Source organism: Typha latifolia, chromosome 8 (assembly GCF_019914945.1).
Source record: "Typha latifolia isolate L0001 chromosome 8, TyphaL0001v2, whole genome shotgun sequence".
NCBI lineage: Eukaryota > Viridiplantae > Streptophyta > Magnoliopsida > Poales > Typhaceae > Typha > Typha latifolia.
The window spans coordinates 11,902,522-11,916,584 of NC_133093.1; the positions used below are offsets into that span (position 1 = coordinate 11,902,522).

Sequence of the window (14,063 nt, forward strand, 5' to 3'; positions counted from 1 at the left end):
CGATGGTGAAGAAATTTTCGTTTCTTTTTCCTAATCTGAGTCTGGTATATTAGCATTTTGCACCTTCGAAAAATAAGAATTGAAAAAATGAGAATAAAGCTAACCTTGTAATATTTCTATGTTCTTCAACCAAAAGCTCCCAAAAATCTCGGCCGGACCCACTTAATCCAGCTGTATTCCAACTCTGCGGTGATGGAGATCACGTGATGGCGCGGTTCCTTGTACTTGACAAGTGGGCCCATCAGAATCGGCCACATATGCGATTAGCTACACTACTTTGGTGAATGCTGTTAGGAAGCTAACAGGGAAGATCTTAACCCCATTGTATATTCCTGTGTTTTATTTACAAAGCATTTAATATAATTTAGGATTAATGCTAAATGCTTCTATAAATTCTATAACAGATAATAAACTTAATTAAGATAACACTAAAATGTAAGTGGTGATATACAAAATAAGAGTCTCTTTTTTTGGTCGAAGAAGGCTTTATAGCTCTCCTCTCTTCTCTGGCAGTGGTTAGCGGCTATATCAGCACCTTAAACAGAGCCATTTCTTGAGAACGGAGCTCGAGAGAGAGGGATTTCTAGGGTTTTTGGCGTACCGTTGAGCCATTTCTTGAGAACGGAGTTCGAGGGAGGAGGGAGGAAGGATTTCTAGGGTTTTCGACGTAACATTTTGTCTTCTAACCACATTCTTTCGACCTGCAAGCGCAGTTCGTATTCCTGCCATTTTTACCTCACAAAAGAACCTTCAAGATTAGACCTTGCATTTAAAGAGATCAGACAAGCGGAGTAAAAGAAGCGTGTTGTTTCCTTCGGTCTTATTCGACCTTGGACTGAAGCTCTCTTTGATGGTTTATTTTGACCTAGAAAAACGCTATTTTACCTTCTCGTCCTCCTCTTTAATTTTCTCTGCTTAGGGTTTGGAATTACACCCGAAGCTTCGCGATGTCGTCACCCGCCTCGTACTTCGTGCAGAGAGCGATCGCCCCCGGCGGAGCCGGTTCCTCCCCCAGCTTGCGCGGCCCGTCTCCGGTCATCCGGTCGATGCCCAACCCTGGAACGAGCTTGGCCGTGCATTGCTCCGGCGGCGGCACCGGAACCGGGCCGGTAGGGTCGGAGTTCCATTTCGAGGCTCCGAATCTGCCATTTGCCTCTGCCCATGGCATTAGGGGGGACGTGCCCCCCGCGGCGGTGGGGCCTGGGGAGATGGTGAAGAAGAAGAGGGGAAGGCCTCGGAAATATGCGCCGGATGGGTCGGCGGCGTTGGCGTTGCCGCCGATCTCGTCTTCGGCGCCGCCGGGGATGGCGTCGGGTTCCGGGTCGGCTTCGGGTCAGAAACGGGGGAGAGGGCGGCCGCCCGGAACGGGGAGGAAGCAGCAATTGGCATTGTTCGGTGAGTTATTAACTACAAATTTAACCTTATGTTTGATTTCTAGTTTCTTCATTTAAAACTTGAACATTTTGAAAGCATTAATTTTCTTTTGATACCAGCGACTACTCGACTCAGATAATTTCTGATGCTTGAAAAAGATCTTATCATTCAGAGAACAGAAAAAAAAAACCCTTAAAAGACAATAACTTCTTTTGTTCCATGGCTCTTCTTCATCAAATTTATCTCTTGCATTTTATTAATTCAAACTTCTTTCCATTCACTTCTTTAGAACAAGAATCACCCTGAACATCGATTATTCAAATGAAATTGTGTACCTTCCTTAATTAGTGTTCGAACACAGGGGAATGGGTCGCTGGTTCAGCTGGAACGGGGTTTACCCCACATGTCATCAGAATTGCAGAAGGAGAGGTATGACTTGCATCATTTATTTTTCTTGAGTTGGAGTGTTAATTTCATTACACCATAGATAGTTAGAAGTCGGAAGAACGACATCATGTGAGTGAGATAGTTATTTCAATTCAACTATGGTTCTTCAGTGCCATGTGGATTAATTTTTTAGTAGTTCCTATTCCAGCGCCAATATTATATGGAATTAGTGATAACTTGTTTATGTATTGTCTACAAAGGAACTTTCAGATGGTTGAAAAAACTAACTTATGGTTCTTGCATTCTTGATTTTTCACTCATCTTTTACTTCTTTGACAACATATTGATAGCTTAGGTTATCTTAATTTTCCATGCAGGATATCGCATCAAAGTTAATGTCATTTGCACAACAGGGTCCCAGGGCTATCTGTATTATCTCAGCAAATGGTGCCGTCTCCACAGTGACTCTCCGCCAGCCTGCAATGCCTTCTGGCATTGCTACTTATGAGGTTCGACTTGTTCTGCTATTTTGCGTACCAAAGAATCCTGCTTTGAGTGCTTTCTACTATAACCATCCTTTTTGTCGCACCTAAATTTTTGAATTGATGTCCTTTCATTGATTCCTCCTACCCCTTTGTTCCGGTCATGGAATAGATGAAATAAATCCAAAAATGTTCAATGTTAGAATCAATTTATTGTACATTACATGCTATTCTAGGCTTCCAACAAATGGAGGTCCCTAATTGAGTAAATGGATAAATTGCATTTGTCCCTGGAGGTCTTACATTTGCATAAATAAGAAACCTTCTCTTTTCATATTAGTAATTCGGTAGATGCATGGCCAATGTTCAGTTAAACAAAAGATATAAGAAGCCTAATTTTTGTGAACCTTGTCCTTTAAATACGGTTCACAATAATGTAATAGGATTTTCTCATGGCAATGTGGAAGGATGGGATCTTGACTATTTAAATGCATAATATGATGTCAGCCATGATGTAATCGTAATCTACATGTTGAATACATAGGTGTCGAAATGCCTAAACAATTTCTTGGTCTTTCCTTAATGTACCGTGCAAATTAAAATTATTAGTTGGCATTCCAACTTTATTATTTGATTAAATCCTAAAGCAAATTTTGCGTTGCTATATTTCTTGAATTGTTTTTCACTTTCTTGAAACCTGAAATTCTTACCGTCATTAAATCAATATATTTTCTAGATCCTTTCATACAGGTAAATGGCATTTTATATTCATGGATTCTAATTTGACTTGTTTGGATCTCAAGAAGAATATTACTTGTACAGGGTCGTTTTGAAATCCTTTGCCTGTCTGGCTCTTATTTGTTGTCTGAAGATGGTGGCTCGCATAGTCGCACAGGGGGTTTAAGCATCTCCCTCTCCAATCATGATGGTCGTGTATTTGGTGGTGGCGTTGGTGGATTACTTATAGCTGCAACGACTGTCCAGGTATTGTGTATTACCATTATTTGCTGTGCTATTTTGTTTTCTTTACCATCTAATTTGAGAATTATAGCTACATATATTAGGTGCTTGTGGCTTTTGAAGTTGTAAGTTAAAAAATATTATCCTTGGTAGGTGATTGTTGGAAGCTTTCTATATGGTGGAACAAAAACAAAGAACAAAGACAAAAGTAGCCAGGAACCAGAATCCAAATCTGAATTTTCCGGGGGTGAAAATACGACCACACCAGGCATTACATTTTCCAATCAAAACCCCTCACCTTCTGTGGCAATGAGGGAATGGTCTGATTTGAGGCAAATGGAGATTAGACCAAGCCATATTGATATCGACCTGACTCGCTGATAGTTGTAGCCATAGACATCAATAGTCTGTAGATCAATTGCAGTTCTAGACTTCTAGTGATGGAAAGTATTAGGAAGATAGCATCACTAACGTGAATCAAGAAAGGCAGCTTGAACCTTTTTGTACTAACTTGTTTTGTATCAAATCTCAACAATCTAACCCATCTTGGTAGGTCTTCTATTGTTGTTTTGCATTCCAACCTGGACTTATGCTGTTCAAAAGTAGGGCTTCGATTGCAATTTGCATGACTGACCGACCCTTTCATGCCAGAACTGACCCTCCACTTAGTAATAAATGTCATCCATATATACAGTCTCGTTCATGCGTGGTTGTTGGATGTCGCTTGAATGTTTCAAAGATCTTTTCTTTGTTGAATAAATTTGCCCAGTCGTTTCCTTTATTCGATTGCGAGAAGATTACTTAAGGAGATTAGCAAGCTTAGTGCGCAATTAGTTACTAAATTTCGAATTATGATGTCTTTATAAATGATGCGAAGAACTTTATTCCCACAATTGAGCTATAATTATATGGCACAATCAATCACTTTGCCGAATCCAACCAAAAGTAAGGTAACTTTCAAGAATTTGTTCCATTGTAAAGCCACGATTTCTCGATCATATCCTCTCAATTGATATATATATATATATATATATATATATATATATATATATATATATACTTCTCAAATCCATGGATTTTGCCCCCTCAAAAGTCTTTTTGTGTTTTTGTTTTGACAATTACAAATTTAAATTTAAATTATTTAATAATAAAAAAAGATAATAATGTCCATAGTTAAGATAAAAGTAAGCAAACAAGTGAGTGCTTGTAGGCTTGCAGCTCTTTATTATTAAATGAAGTGAATTTTAGTTTTAAGGGGGTAATGCAAAAGCTAAAGGTTTGTTTGGAATTAACTCTAGATGAAATTCAATTGAATTATTTAAAAGCAAATTCTATTGTTTGGAATGAGGCAATTTTTATTTATTTATTTATTTTGAAAAGAAAGATAATATTAATGTAACTAGTCCGATAGTGCTCAACTCATATTGGGATCTATATTTTTAGTCTGGATACGGATATTGGACGGATAGTAAAATTTAAAACCATATCTTAAATAAACAGATACGGATAATTTTTGGATAGAAGATCGGATCTTAAACGAATATTGATTAAATTTAAAATAATTATAATATTTTATTTATATATAATTAATACAAAATTATTAAGAGTTTTACAACATATAATTTTTTTGTACGTCAAATATATGAAATTAGAGAAATTAATCTATAAATAATATATAACGTATTATTAATAACAATATTAATATTTATTATTTAAATAAGCAAACTAAAAATTATAAATTATTTAAAAAAATATGCGAGTAAACGGATATTCGATATCCGTATTCGAATCCGAAAAATATATCCGACCCATATTCGAATCTGTATTCGAATTTTTTTTTTCAAAAATTCTATTCATATCCGATTCGGTATCTGAATCGGATAAAATTTTTTTATCCGAATCCGATCCGAGTTGGATTGGATAGCGGATCGGGTCGGAGTTAATCCGACCGTTTTCACCCCTAAATGTAACAGAATAAGAGTTAATTTTCAGATTTTAAATGTTGAACTTAAGTGACAAATAAATACTGAGATCCGCTTAATTCCCCCTAAATGAATTGGAATCTTATTAATTAATGATTTCAAATAGTCTCGGCTTTCCAACCAGGGTGTAAGGATTATTTGGTATATATAATTTACATGAGGGTATATAATGAAATAAAGGATTGTAAAAGGGTATATGCGTCAAAAAGCCTATTAAATTATAAATTCTTTGGTACATATACCAAATCAAAGTCAAGACACTTCTCCCCAAAGCTTTGTCACACGTGAGTCAGCTTCTCATCCATACGGAAAGGAAACGTTTCCTCTCCTCTATTTAAACTCCCTCGGTCCCAATTCCTCAACGTCCAGTTAGGAAATTAAACAAAGAAGAAGAAGAAGAAGAAGAAGAAGAAGAAGAAGAAGAAGAAGGATACCAGAAATCTCCGATGGCCATCGCCGCCGCCCGAATCCGATACCGACAACTACCCCGACCGCTCCCGCTCCCCCGACACCTCTCGTCCCTCACCTCCCCACCCATAACCGTACCCGATAAGGAGCTCTCGGACTCCCCGTCGGGATCCGGGTCCGGGTCCGCACCGGACACGGAGCGGCTCTTCTCCTCGGTCCGGACCAGGTCGCTGGTGTCCTCCTTGGGGAATCTCTACTTGATGGGATTCGACCCGTTGGTGGACGCGGCGACGGCGGTGATGCGATCCAGGGCGGTGATGGGATCGCGGGTGGGCCGGGAGCTGGTGAACCGGGCGGTCCGGGCGACGGTCTACAAGCACTTTTGCGCGGGGGAGACGGTGGAGGAGGTCGGCCGGGCGGTTCGGGAGTTGTGGGGGAGGGGAATGAGGGGGATCTTGGACTACGGGATGGAGGACGCCGACGACGGCGTTTCGTGCGACCGGAATCTCGCGGGATTCCAACGGGCGGTCCAGATGGCTTCCCAGCTCCCGCCGACCTCGGTGAGTGACACGCGTCCTACTTACGTGCTCCGGGATTTGTAGCGGATCCCATGTTTTACAAAATTTGCATTTTAACACCCTGCTTAACGTTTTGGACTCTAAAAACTTTAACCATCGGATTTATTTCTCTTTGCTCGTTCCATAAAAATGACAGGAGTGATTTGCAAACAGCGTAAATTGACATGAATATAAGGTTCTACATTCAAAGATTCCTATTCTTTTCCAGAAAAACTGGAATCTCGTGGGACAAGGGAATCTGGGAGGTTCTAATTGGACGGTGGGGTTTTGTGGTATCGTAGAATTGGTAGTAAGATACCGGTTTGGCGCTTGGTGTAGTGCCACGTGGCCGTAGGTCCGTTTGGAGATGCGTGTTTTGGATGTTAGTATTATAGACGTGGTTAGAAAAAGTCTTCTTCTCATCCTTGTTGGAAGGGACTTCGTTGTCCACTTCATAATTAAATTTCTCTGTGGATTTCTTTAATGGAATTTAAGAATGCAAGATAAGATAGGACGGTTAAAGCATTTTAATTAATTTGTTCCGGATCATATTAAGCAACCAACAAGTTTAAATAGTCCAGATTTCTCTCTAGATTGGTTTCTTTTTTCCCTGTTCAGAACTTTGGTAATAGCTCAGCAATTTCTTCTTTTTTTTCTTCTAAACTTTGGTGATAAATTGCCAGTTTATGGTAGTGATTAAATGTTACAATTTCTCAGGCTAGTGTGTGCATAAAGATTACAGCACTCTGCCCAATTTCATTGCTTGAAAAGATGAGTGATCTGTTGAGATGGAATGAAAAAGACCCATCATTTGATCTTCCATGGAAGGCAAACTCTTTTCCTATCCTCTCCAGATCAAGCCCTCTCTACCTCACCCCTTCTATGCCAGAGCCTTTAACAGATGCAGAAGAGCATGAGCTCCGATTAGCTCACCAGAGACTGACACAGCTCTGTAAACAATGTGCCGAAGCCAATCTGATGCTGCTTGTTGATGCAGAGTATGCGTCTGTGCAGCCTGCAATAGACTACTTCACATACTTGGCCGCCCTGCAATTCAATAGAGAACAGCCTCTTGTGTATGGGACACTTCAGGCATACTTGAGGGATGCAAAGGAGAGGCTGGTGAAGATGGTCCAAGCTGCAGAAATGGAAGGGATGTCCATTGGAATTAAGCTAGTGAGAGGTGCTTACTTGACAAGGGAGACACAGTTAGCTTCTTCTCTGGGCGTGCCTTCTCCCATCCATAGGAGCATTCAAGAGACTCATAGTTGTTATAATGATTGTGCATCATTCCTACTGGAGAAGGTTAGACAGGGATCTGGAGCAGTGGTGCTGGCTACTCACAATGTTAAATCTGGTAAATGTGTAGCACTCGCACTCAGACTCAGTGTTTATTGGTCCTGAGACGTCTATATGTTGATTCTTGATGCTTGAACTACATTGGTGTCGTTGCAGGACAAATCGCTGCGGCGAAAGCTGAAGAATTGGGTATCGCTAAAGATGACCAGAAGCTGCAGTTTGCTCAGCTGAAAGGAATGGCAGATGGGCTTTCTCTAGGACTTAATAATGCTGGGTTTCAGGTGAACAAGTACCTGCCATTTGGGCCAGTAGACCAGGTGATTCCATACCTCCTTAGAAGAGCAGAAGAGAATAGAGGTTTCCTTTCTACCTCTGCGACTGACAGGCAACTCATAAGGTATGTGAACTCTAAGCAATTTTTGTACTTTTTAGTGGCCAACTAAGTTTCTGATGCCAAGGGTGATAAATATTTGCAGTAAGGAGCTGATGAGGAGGCTAAAGACAGCAGTTCTGGGAAGGATTTAACTGTAATGATACAAATAGTGGCTTAATTTTCTTGTAAAGTGTGGGCTAATTAGCATAAGAAATAGGGAAATCATGTTGATGATCGATAGCTTTCAGCAATGAAAGGGAAATCGTTATCTTTCAGTTCAAGTGCATATGTGCTGCACATCCTAAAATAAATTGTAGTTCTCAAGTGCAGTAGTCTGTCGTTTTTTTAAGATATTGTGTTACCATTACAGTTTGCCGATCTTGTACAAATGTAAATAAATGATTATAAAGAAATCCACATATTTTTCAACTTTATGGCTCTTTTTATCGTCTCTTGGTTCTCCTTTCGCCTTTCAATAAGAAGCAAAGTTGCAATATATCTCATGAGTTCAAAGTCATCAGTACTCTACATGACAAATTATAAAATATTAATATTTTTTTTTTTTGCATTATGTTCTAAGAAAATTCCATATCAGAAAAGCTGAAGAAGGATCATACGGTCCGTTGAAATTTTTTTTTTTTTCAAATGCATGTTTACATGAGGTTCTCATTTATTTGAACGCAGTCAGATGAAAGCGAAATCATTGAACAATTTGAGTTAGTCTCCCGAGTAGTGCTGACCGTTTATAAACGTTGACAAAAAGTTGGCGTGTTCATACTAGTCACCCTTTTTGTAGGGAAAAAAGGACTTTTCTTCGATTCTATTGGTTCATAATAATATTGTCAGTACTCTACTTTTTGACAAAATATCATTTATTCCTGACAAGTTGGAGAAGAAGGACAAAAAAAAGTCAGAACGTGATTTTAGTTCTATATATATAGGAGATTTCTTTTTTCTTTTTCCTGAACGACCACTTCAAATATGTCAAAAATCAGAGGAAGCCCAAGATAAGATAAAAATTGAAATGGTTAAAAAGCGAAAGTCTATTAAGAAAGCTATCACCAATGAAACACTTCAAACATATATTACAAATTCTGAAATAGTTTTCCAAAACAGACACGATTGCTCACAATGCAAATTACAGATAAAACGTGTTGTATATGAAGCACGAGAAGAAACTCCAAACCTGTGCAATTCATTTGTAACAATGCAAATTTTGGTATATATTTCACGAACATTTAGTTTATGATGATTCCCCTCATCTGAAGACTGTCCAATTCCTTGGGCCTCCTGTAGTTCTTCAACAATAGAGACCAACAAACAACACTGACTGATGAGGCTGCCATTGCAGCACCCGCAACCCACGGTGGCAAACGGAATCCCGTGGATGGGAAAAGAGCTCCAGCAGCAATTGGTATTCCCATGATGTTGTATCCAAGAGCCCATACGTAGTTCATGCGGATCCGTGATAAAGTTTTTCTAGATAAGTCAATGGCCGTTATCACATCCTCCAAGTTACTCTTCATAAGAACAATGTCAGCTGCTTCAATAGCAATATCAGTGCCAGCACCTATTGCCATCCCTACATCAGCAGATACCAGTGCTGGTGAGTCATTGATACCATCACCAACCATTGCCACAGTAAAGCCAGCCATCTGTGCATATTAACAATAGATGAAGACCAGTAGAAAATGAGGAACACAAAAGATACTGCATAAAAGGATGGTAAAATAGAGAATAATATCCTTCGGGCAAATGCTAATTTACGGAAACGTGACTAGATACCTGTAGTTCTTTTACTTTTTCGGCTTTCTCTTTAGGCTTCGCTTCTGCAACTATACTGTCGATACCAACCTCTTTTGCAATTGCATTTGCCGTACCCCAGTTATCCCCTGTTACCATAACGCTCTTCACCTTCATGGACCCAAGAAAAGATATTACATCGCATGCATCAGGCTTTAGTGGATCAGATATTGCTATCACTCCAACAACTTCCCGATCAATTGAAACAATTATTCCTGTTTGGGCCATTTCCTCTGTTTCCATGAGGATTTCAGAGGCTTCAACAGGGATACAGACACCTGCATCAGAGATCATGCTCTTGTTGCCCACAATAATTTCTTTGTTTCCAACTATGGCTTTGACACCTTTGCCTGTAATGGAAACAAAGTCTCGTGCTTCTGGCCACACATGGTTTTCTTCTTCTCCTCTAAACTTTCCAGCATACTGAACAATCGCCTTTGCCAATGGATGCTCACTGTTTGCCTATCAAGGATGCAAAACCTTTAGCCACCATAGGCAATAAATAGTGACTGCATGAAAGAAACTACACGTTTGAAAGTTACTACAGGAATTGCTCAGCTTAGGAAAGGGCTTGATGGCATTAGCCATCAAGTTAATCAAACTATACGTTTTAAGTTAATAAAGAAAAGAAGTCCATACAATATTATGTTTGTTGCATTTCAGAGCACTTTAATAAAGAAATTTTACCTCGACAGCTGCTACAATTTCATAAAAATCACATTGGACCATATTTCTCAGAAGCCTTGTGCTAACAACCACTGGCTTTCCTGTTGTAAGAGTTCCCGTCTTGTCAAACACAATACAATTTACCTGCAAATAGTAAAATTCAACTTCTGATGATGATAAAGAATATTAGGAAATGGCATGGCAAGATGGATGTTATTCTTGGTTGATTTCAATATTAAGTCTACTATTACCTCAGGATATATTAGAATGGATTAACTATATTTTCATCATTTTGGACTTATTTCCTCAAAAAATCAGGCAAGTCATCCACGGGAGTGCATTTACTTTACTATCTTACTAAGTTTCTTTTAATTCTATAGTGAAATGAAAAGTAGCTGAGAAAGAGTTTCTGAACAATAGGTTCTTTCTCAAACCTTGTGGGCGCTTTCTAGTGCTTGGCCTCCTTTAATCAGCACACCTTGAGAAGCACCAACTCCAGTACCAACCATAACAGCAGTTGGAGTTGCTAGGCCAAGGGCACATGGACAAGCTATCACCATAACAGATATTCCAAATTGAAGAGCAAGCTGAAAGCTATCCATGGAATGTGGTATCCAGGATTTCGGATAACCATTTAATTTTCCAGCCAAAAACCATGCAAACCAAGTGACGAATGCAAGGACGATAACCTGCAGAAGCAAAACATAAGAAATTATTTTCAGCTAACATACTCATAACTTGGTCCTGAGAAATTTCCCGGAAAAGATTTTTTTATTTGAAAAGTAGGACGGTAAATAACATGAGAAATATACAAAAGAAAAGAAAGAAGAAGGATGTGTATATTTACTTACCAAAGGAACGAAATACTTAGAAATGCGATCAGAAAACTTCTGTATGGGAGCTTTTGTCATTTGTGCTGATTCAACTAAACGAACAATCTGTGATAGAGCACTTTCTGATCCAACATGAGTTGCCCGCACATGCAAAACGCCATTTTCATTTACTGTTCCACCTATCACACTATCACCTTTTCTCTTTGCAACTGGTCGTGATTCTCCAGTAATCATGCTCTCGTTGACATAGCTTTGACCCCAAATAACAAAACCATCTGAAGCAACCTTCCCACCAGGCAATACTTTAATCACATCGTTCTTTTGTATCAATTGACTATCAATCTCTCTTTCATTTATCATATTTCCTTCACTATCATATGTTAACAGCAGTGCAGTTTCAGGTGCTAGGTTCATAAGCTTCGCAATAGCCTCCGAAGTTTTCCCTTTAGCCAAGACCTCAAGATACTTACCCAAAAGGATAAATGAAATAAGCATTGAACTCGTCTCAAAAAAATCAGTTCCCTTAAAATTTTGTGAAGTTGCTGCTCTGAGAACCGAGTAAAGTGAATAGAAGTATGCCGTGTTGGTTCCCAGAGCAATCAAGACATCCATATTTGCAGACCCATGTCGCAATGCTTTGTAGGAACCAGTATAGAATCTGCGGCCAATTACAAATTGGACAGGAGTGGACAAAATCCATCTTATAAGCTCTCCAACACTCAGCATATTGACAACCTTCCTATCTAGTCCATCCTTAGTCCCTGGAATGTACATAAATACCATGGCAGTGAGGAACACAGGAATAGTGAAAATCAAACTCCAAAGAAAGGACCAATAATACTGATTAATCTCCTCATTCCTGTGCATTTCTCTGGCCCCTTCTTCGGAATATATTGACACTTTGAGGCTTCCAGACCCTATTGATTCAATGACTTCAATAAACTTCCTAAGACCTGTCTGATCTGGTTTGTAGGATATAGTTATTTTGTGAAGCACAGTGTCAATGTTTATATCTTCTACTCCAGGAAGACCTTGAAGAGAATTCTTAATCATCATCACAGAGTTCTCATCAAGGATGCCATCAACTTTAAGTTCAATCCTATTCCTATCTTCACCTGTTGCAATCATTATAGCTTCGAAACCAGTTTTATCAACTGCGTCTAAGATTTGGTTGGTACTAGTAATTTTAGGGTCATAATGAATTTCTGCTTCTTGAGTTGCCAAGGCTACTGAAGCTTTCTGCACACCATCAACAGCTAGCAGAGCAGACTCCACAGTATTTGAGCAAGAAGTACATGTCATTCCTTTTATCTGCAGTCTACATACTAGAATGGATCTTTCTTTAAGGTCCTCTTTGATCAATGCAGCTTCAAATCCAACATCTTCAATAGTTTCTCTAATTTGCTCCTCCTAAAAGTAACGTCACTAATGTGAGTTTACAAACTACTAACATTTCGTTTCTTTCATGAAGAATATGAGATGGCAAAGAACTGCTAAAAGGGAAAACAGACAGGAGGTTGGACTGTATAGTAAAATAGATAAATATCCATGATCCGAACAACTTATCTTAATATTGAAGGATGCGAGTTACCTGATATTTATAAATAAACTTATGGTACGAGTATAATAGACAAAATTAATGAAGTGGCAGATATACTTTCAAGAGTACGATAAGATAGCAAACAAATAGGACTTATGACTCATGAGAACCACTTTTATATGTAAAAAATACTCTCTTTTACAGTAATCTCACATTGGCTACACGACTATTTCGAAAAGTTTCTTTTATCTACTACAGCTTCCAACTGTAGGGGTGATAAACAACAATAACGAATGCTATAAACAAAAGCATCCTAGTATCCTACCAGTTATATGGTCACCATTGGAACATAACAATTTGATACCTGGAGGCCATTATTTTACGTTTTATCCTTAGAAGATGACTTTTCATGCAAAAAGAAAAAAAAAAGTAGTTAAAGCTTCAACCCGCTCAAATAGTCCTAAAGAAATATATTACGTAGCCTATATTAGCCTGAAATAATACCCCAGGTGCTATTAATGGTGGAAAATTTTCTTCCTTCCACTTTTATACCCATTAAAGAAAGAAAACGACATCTTGCATTATCAAAAACGATTTGACCTTCCCATCCAATAAAAACCACATGCTCAAATCCCCTCAGAATCACGATAGTCAACAAACGGATCAAGTAATCGGATCGAAAACAACAGGAAATAAATGTTCTCAACGCCCCCACACAAAAAAAAAGGCGACAATTTTTGAAATGAATAAAAGAGAAAGAAAAACTTCACTAACAAAGAAACTACTCGAGAAGCTCATATCATCTAATCAATCCTCACCGAGACGAAGGCGGGATAGAAGACGACTTGCGCGCGGTTATTGAGGACGTCGACGGCGGCATCGTGGATCCCGGGGAGCCGCTTCACGGCCTTCTCCACCGATCCGGCGCACGCAGCGCACGTTAACCCGACCACCGAGAAAAGCGCGGCCTTCTTGATCCCTTCCTCCCCCTTCTCCTCCTCCGGCGGCGCTGCCTTGGGTTTCTTGGGCATCGAGGGGTACCGAGGCCTCGAGGAGAGGAGACGACTTGTAGAGGAGGACAAGGAGGACGTGCCCTCGCCATTAAAACACGAGAAGAGGAAAGCTTTGCTCGCCATCTCCTTCTCTTTCTCTTCTCGCTTTGTATCGAAAGCGGAGCGAAATTTTCGAATCGGAATAAATTAGAAGGGAAAGCGAGGTGGGCCGAAACGGTGGCCATCTCTGGACTTTAAAGCTACGCAAACGTGGTACCGTGTCATCCTAGGCTCGTTATTGGGCTGTGACGTGGCAGATGGGCTAGAAGTTTCCGGATCGGACTGGAAGCATTCAACGAAAGGCCATGGAATGGGCTATGGGCCTAAATACTTTATCCCTTTTTTTT

At 39.5% G+C, this 14,063-nt stretch overlaps 3 protein-coding genes across 4 annotated transcripts; 2 read left to right on the forward strand and 1 right to left on the reverse strand.

Moving 5' to 3' along the window:
• The first annotated feature begins 487 nt into the window (after positions 1 to 487).
• Positions 488 to 3,783, forward strand: LOC140793875 (AT-hook motif nuclear-localized protein 5-like). 2 transcript variants are annotated; one of them, XM_073145639.1, is made up of 6 exons: positions 488 to 853; positions 978 to 1,395; positions 1,736 to 1,803; positions 2,139 to 2,270; positions 3,066 to 3,227; positions 3,357 to 3,783. In XM_073145639.1, the coding sequence occupies exons 1-6, from the start codon at positions 851 to 853 to the stop codon at positions 3,582 to 3,584; spliced, it is 1,011 nt and encodes a 336-aa protein (XP_073001740.1). In that variant the 5' UTR covers positions 488 to 850; the 3' UTR covers positions 3,585 to 3,783. The 2 variants fall into 2 exon arrangements, with proteins under 2 accessions (XP_073001740.1, XP_073001739.1); XM_073145638.1 differs by having other exon boundaries at positions 797 to 1,395.
• Positions 3,784 to 5,448: 1,665 nt separating this feature from the next.
• On the forward strand, positions 5,449 to 8,258 carry LOC140793876 (proline dehydrogenase 1, mitochondrial-like). Its single transcript, XM_073145641.1, has 4 exons — positions 5,449 to 6,153; positions 6,868 to 7,507; positions 7,606 to 7,846; positions 7,926 to 8,258. The coding sequence occupies exons 1-4, from the start codon at positions 5,632 to 5,634 to the stop codon at positions 7,972 to 7,974; spliced, it is 1,452 nt and encodes a 483-aa protein (XP_073001742.1). The 5' UTR covers positions 5,449 to 5,631; the 3' UTR covers positions 7,975 to 8,258.
• Positions 8,259 to 8,882: 624 nt separating this feature from the next.
• On the reverse strand, positions 8,883 to 13,864 carry LOC140793279 (copper-transporting ATPase HMA5-like). Its single transcript, XM_073144669.1, has 6 exons — positions 13,483 to 13,864; positions 11,143 to 12,534; positions 10,726 to 10,980; positions 10,313 to 10,435; positions 9,608 to 10,087; positions 8,883 to 9,477 (listed from the first exon to the last, which is right to left on the reverse strand). The coding sequence occupies exons 1-6, from the start codon at positions 13,798 to 13,800 to the stop codon at positions 9,061 to 9,063; spliced, it is 2,985 nt and encodes a 994-aa protein (XP_073000770.1). The 5' UTR covers positions 13,801 to 13,864; the 3' UTR covers positions 8,883 to 9,060.
• Positions 13,865 to 14,063: the final 199 nt, after the last annotated feature.

Excerpts from the sequence above, each read along its gene's own strand:
- LOC140793876 (XM_073145641.1), top strand. The coding sequence starts at position 5,632 with ATGGCCATCGCCGCCGCCCGAATCCGATACCGACAACTACCCCGACCG. Across the intron at positions 6,154-6,867 it reads CCCAGCTCCCGCCGACCTCG|GCTAGTGTGTGCATAAAGAT; the intron begins GTGAGTGACACG and ends ACAATTTCTCAG. Across the intron at positions 7,847-7,925 it reads ACTGACAGGCAACTCATAAG|TAAGGAGCTGATGAGGAGGC; the intron begins GTATGTGAACTC and ends AAATATTTGCAG.
- LOC140793279 (XM_073144669.1), bottom strand. The coding sequence starts at position 13,800 with ATGGCGAGCAAAGCTTTCCTCTTCTCGTGTTTTAATGGCGAGGGCACG. Across the intron at positions 10,981-11,142 it reads CTAAGTATTTCGTTCCTTTG|GTTATCGTCCTTGCATTCGT; the intron begins GTAAGTAAATAT and ends TTGCTTCTGCAG. Across the intron at positions 10,436-10,725 it reads CACTAGAAAGCGCCCACAAG|GTAAATTGTATTGTGTTTGA; the intron begins GTTTGAGAAAGA and ends TACTATTTGCAG.
- LOC140793875 (XM_073145638.1), top strand. The coding sequence starts at position 948 with ATGTCGTCACCCGCCTCGTACTTCGTGCAGAGAGCGATCGCCCCCGGC. Across the intron at positions 2,271-3,065 it reads CTGGCATTGCTACTTATGAG|GGTCGTTTTGAAATCCTTTG; the intron begins GTTCGACTTGTT and ends TTACTTGTACAG. Across the intron at positions 3,228-3,356 it reads TAGCTGCAACGACTGTCCAG|GTGATTGTTGGAAGCTTTCT; the intron begins GTATTGTGTATT and ends TATCCTTGGTAG.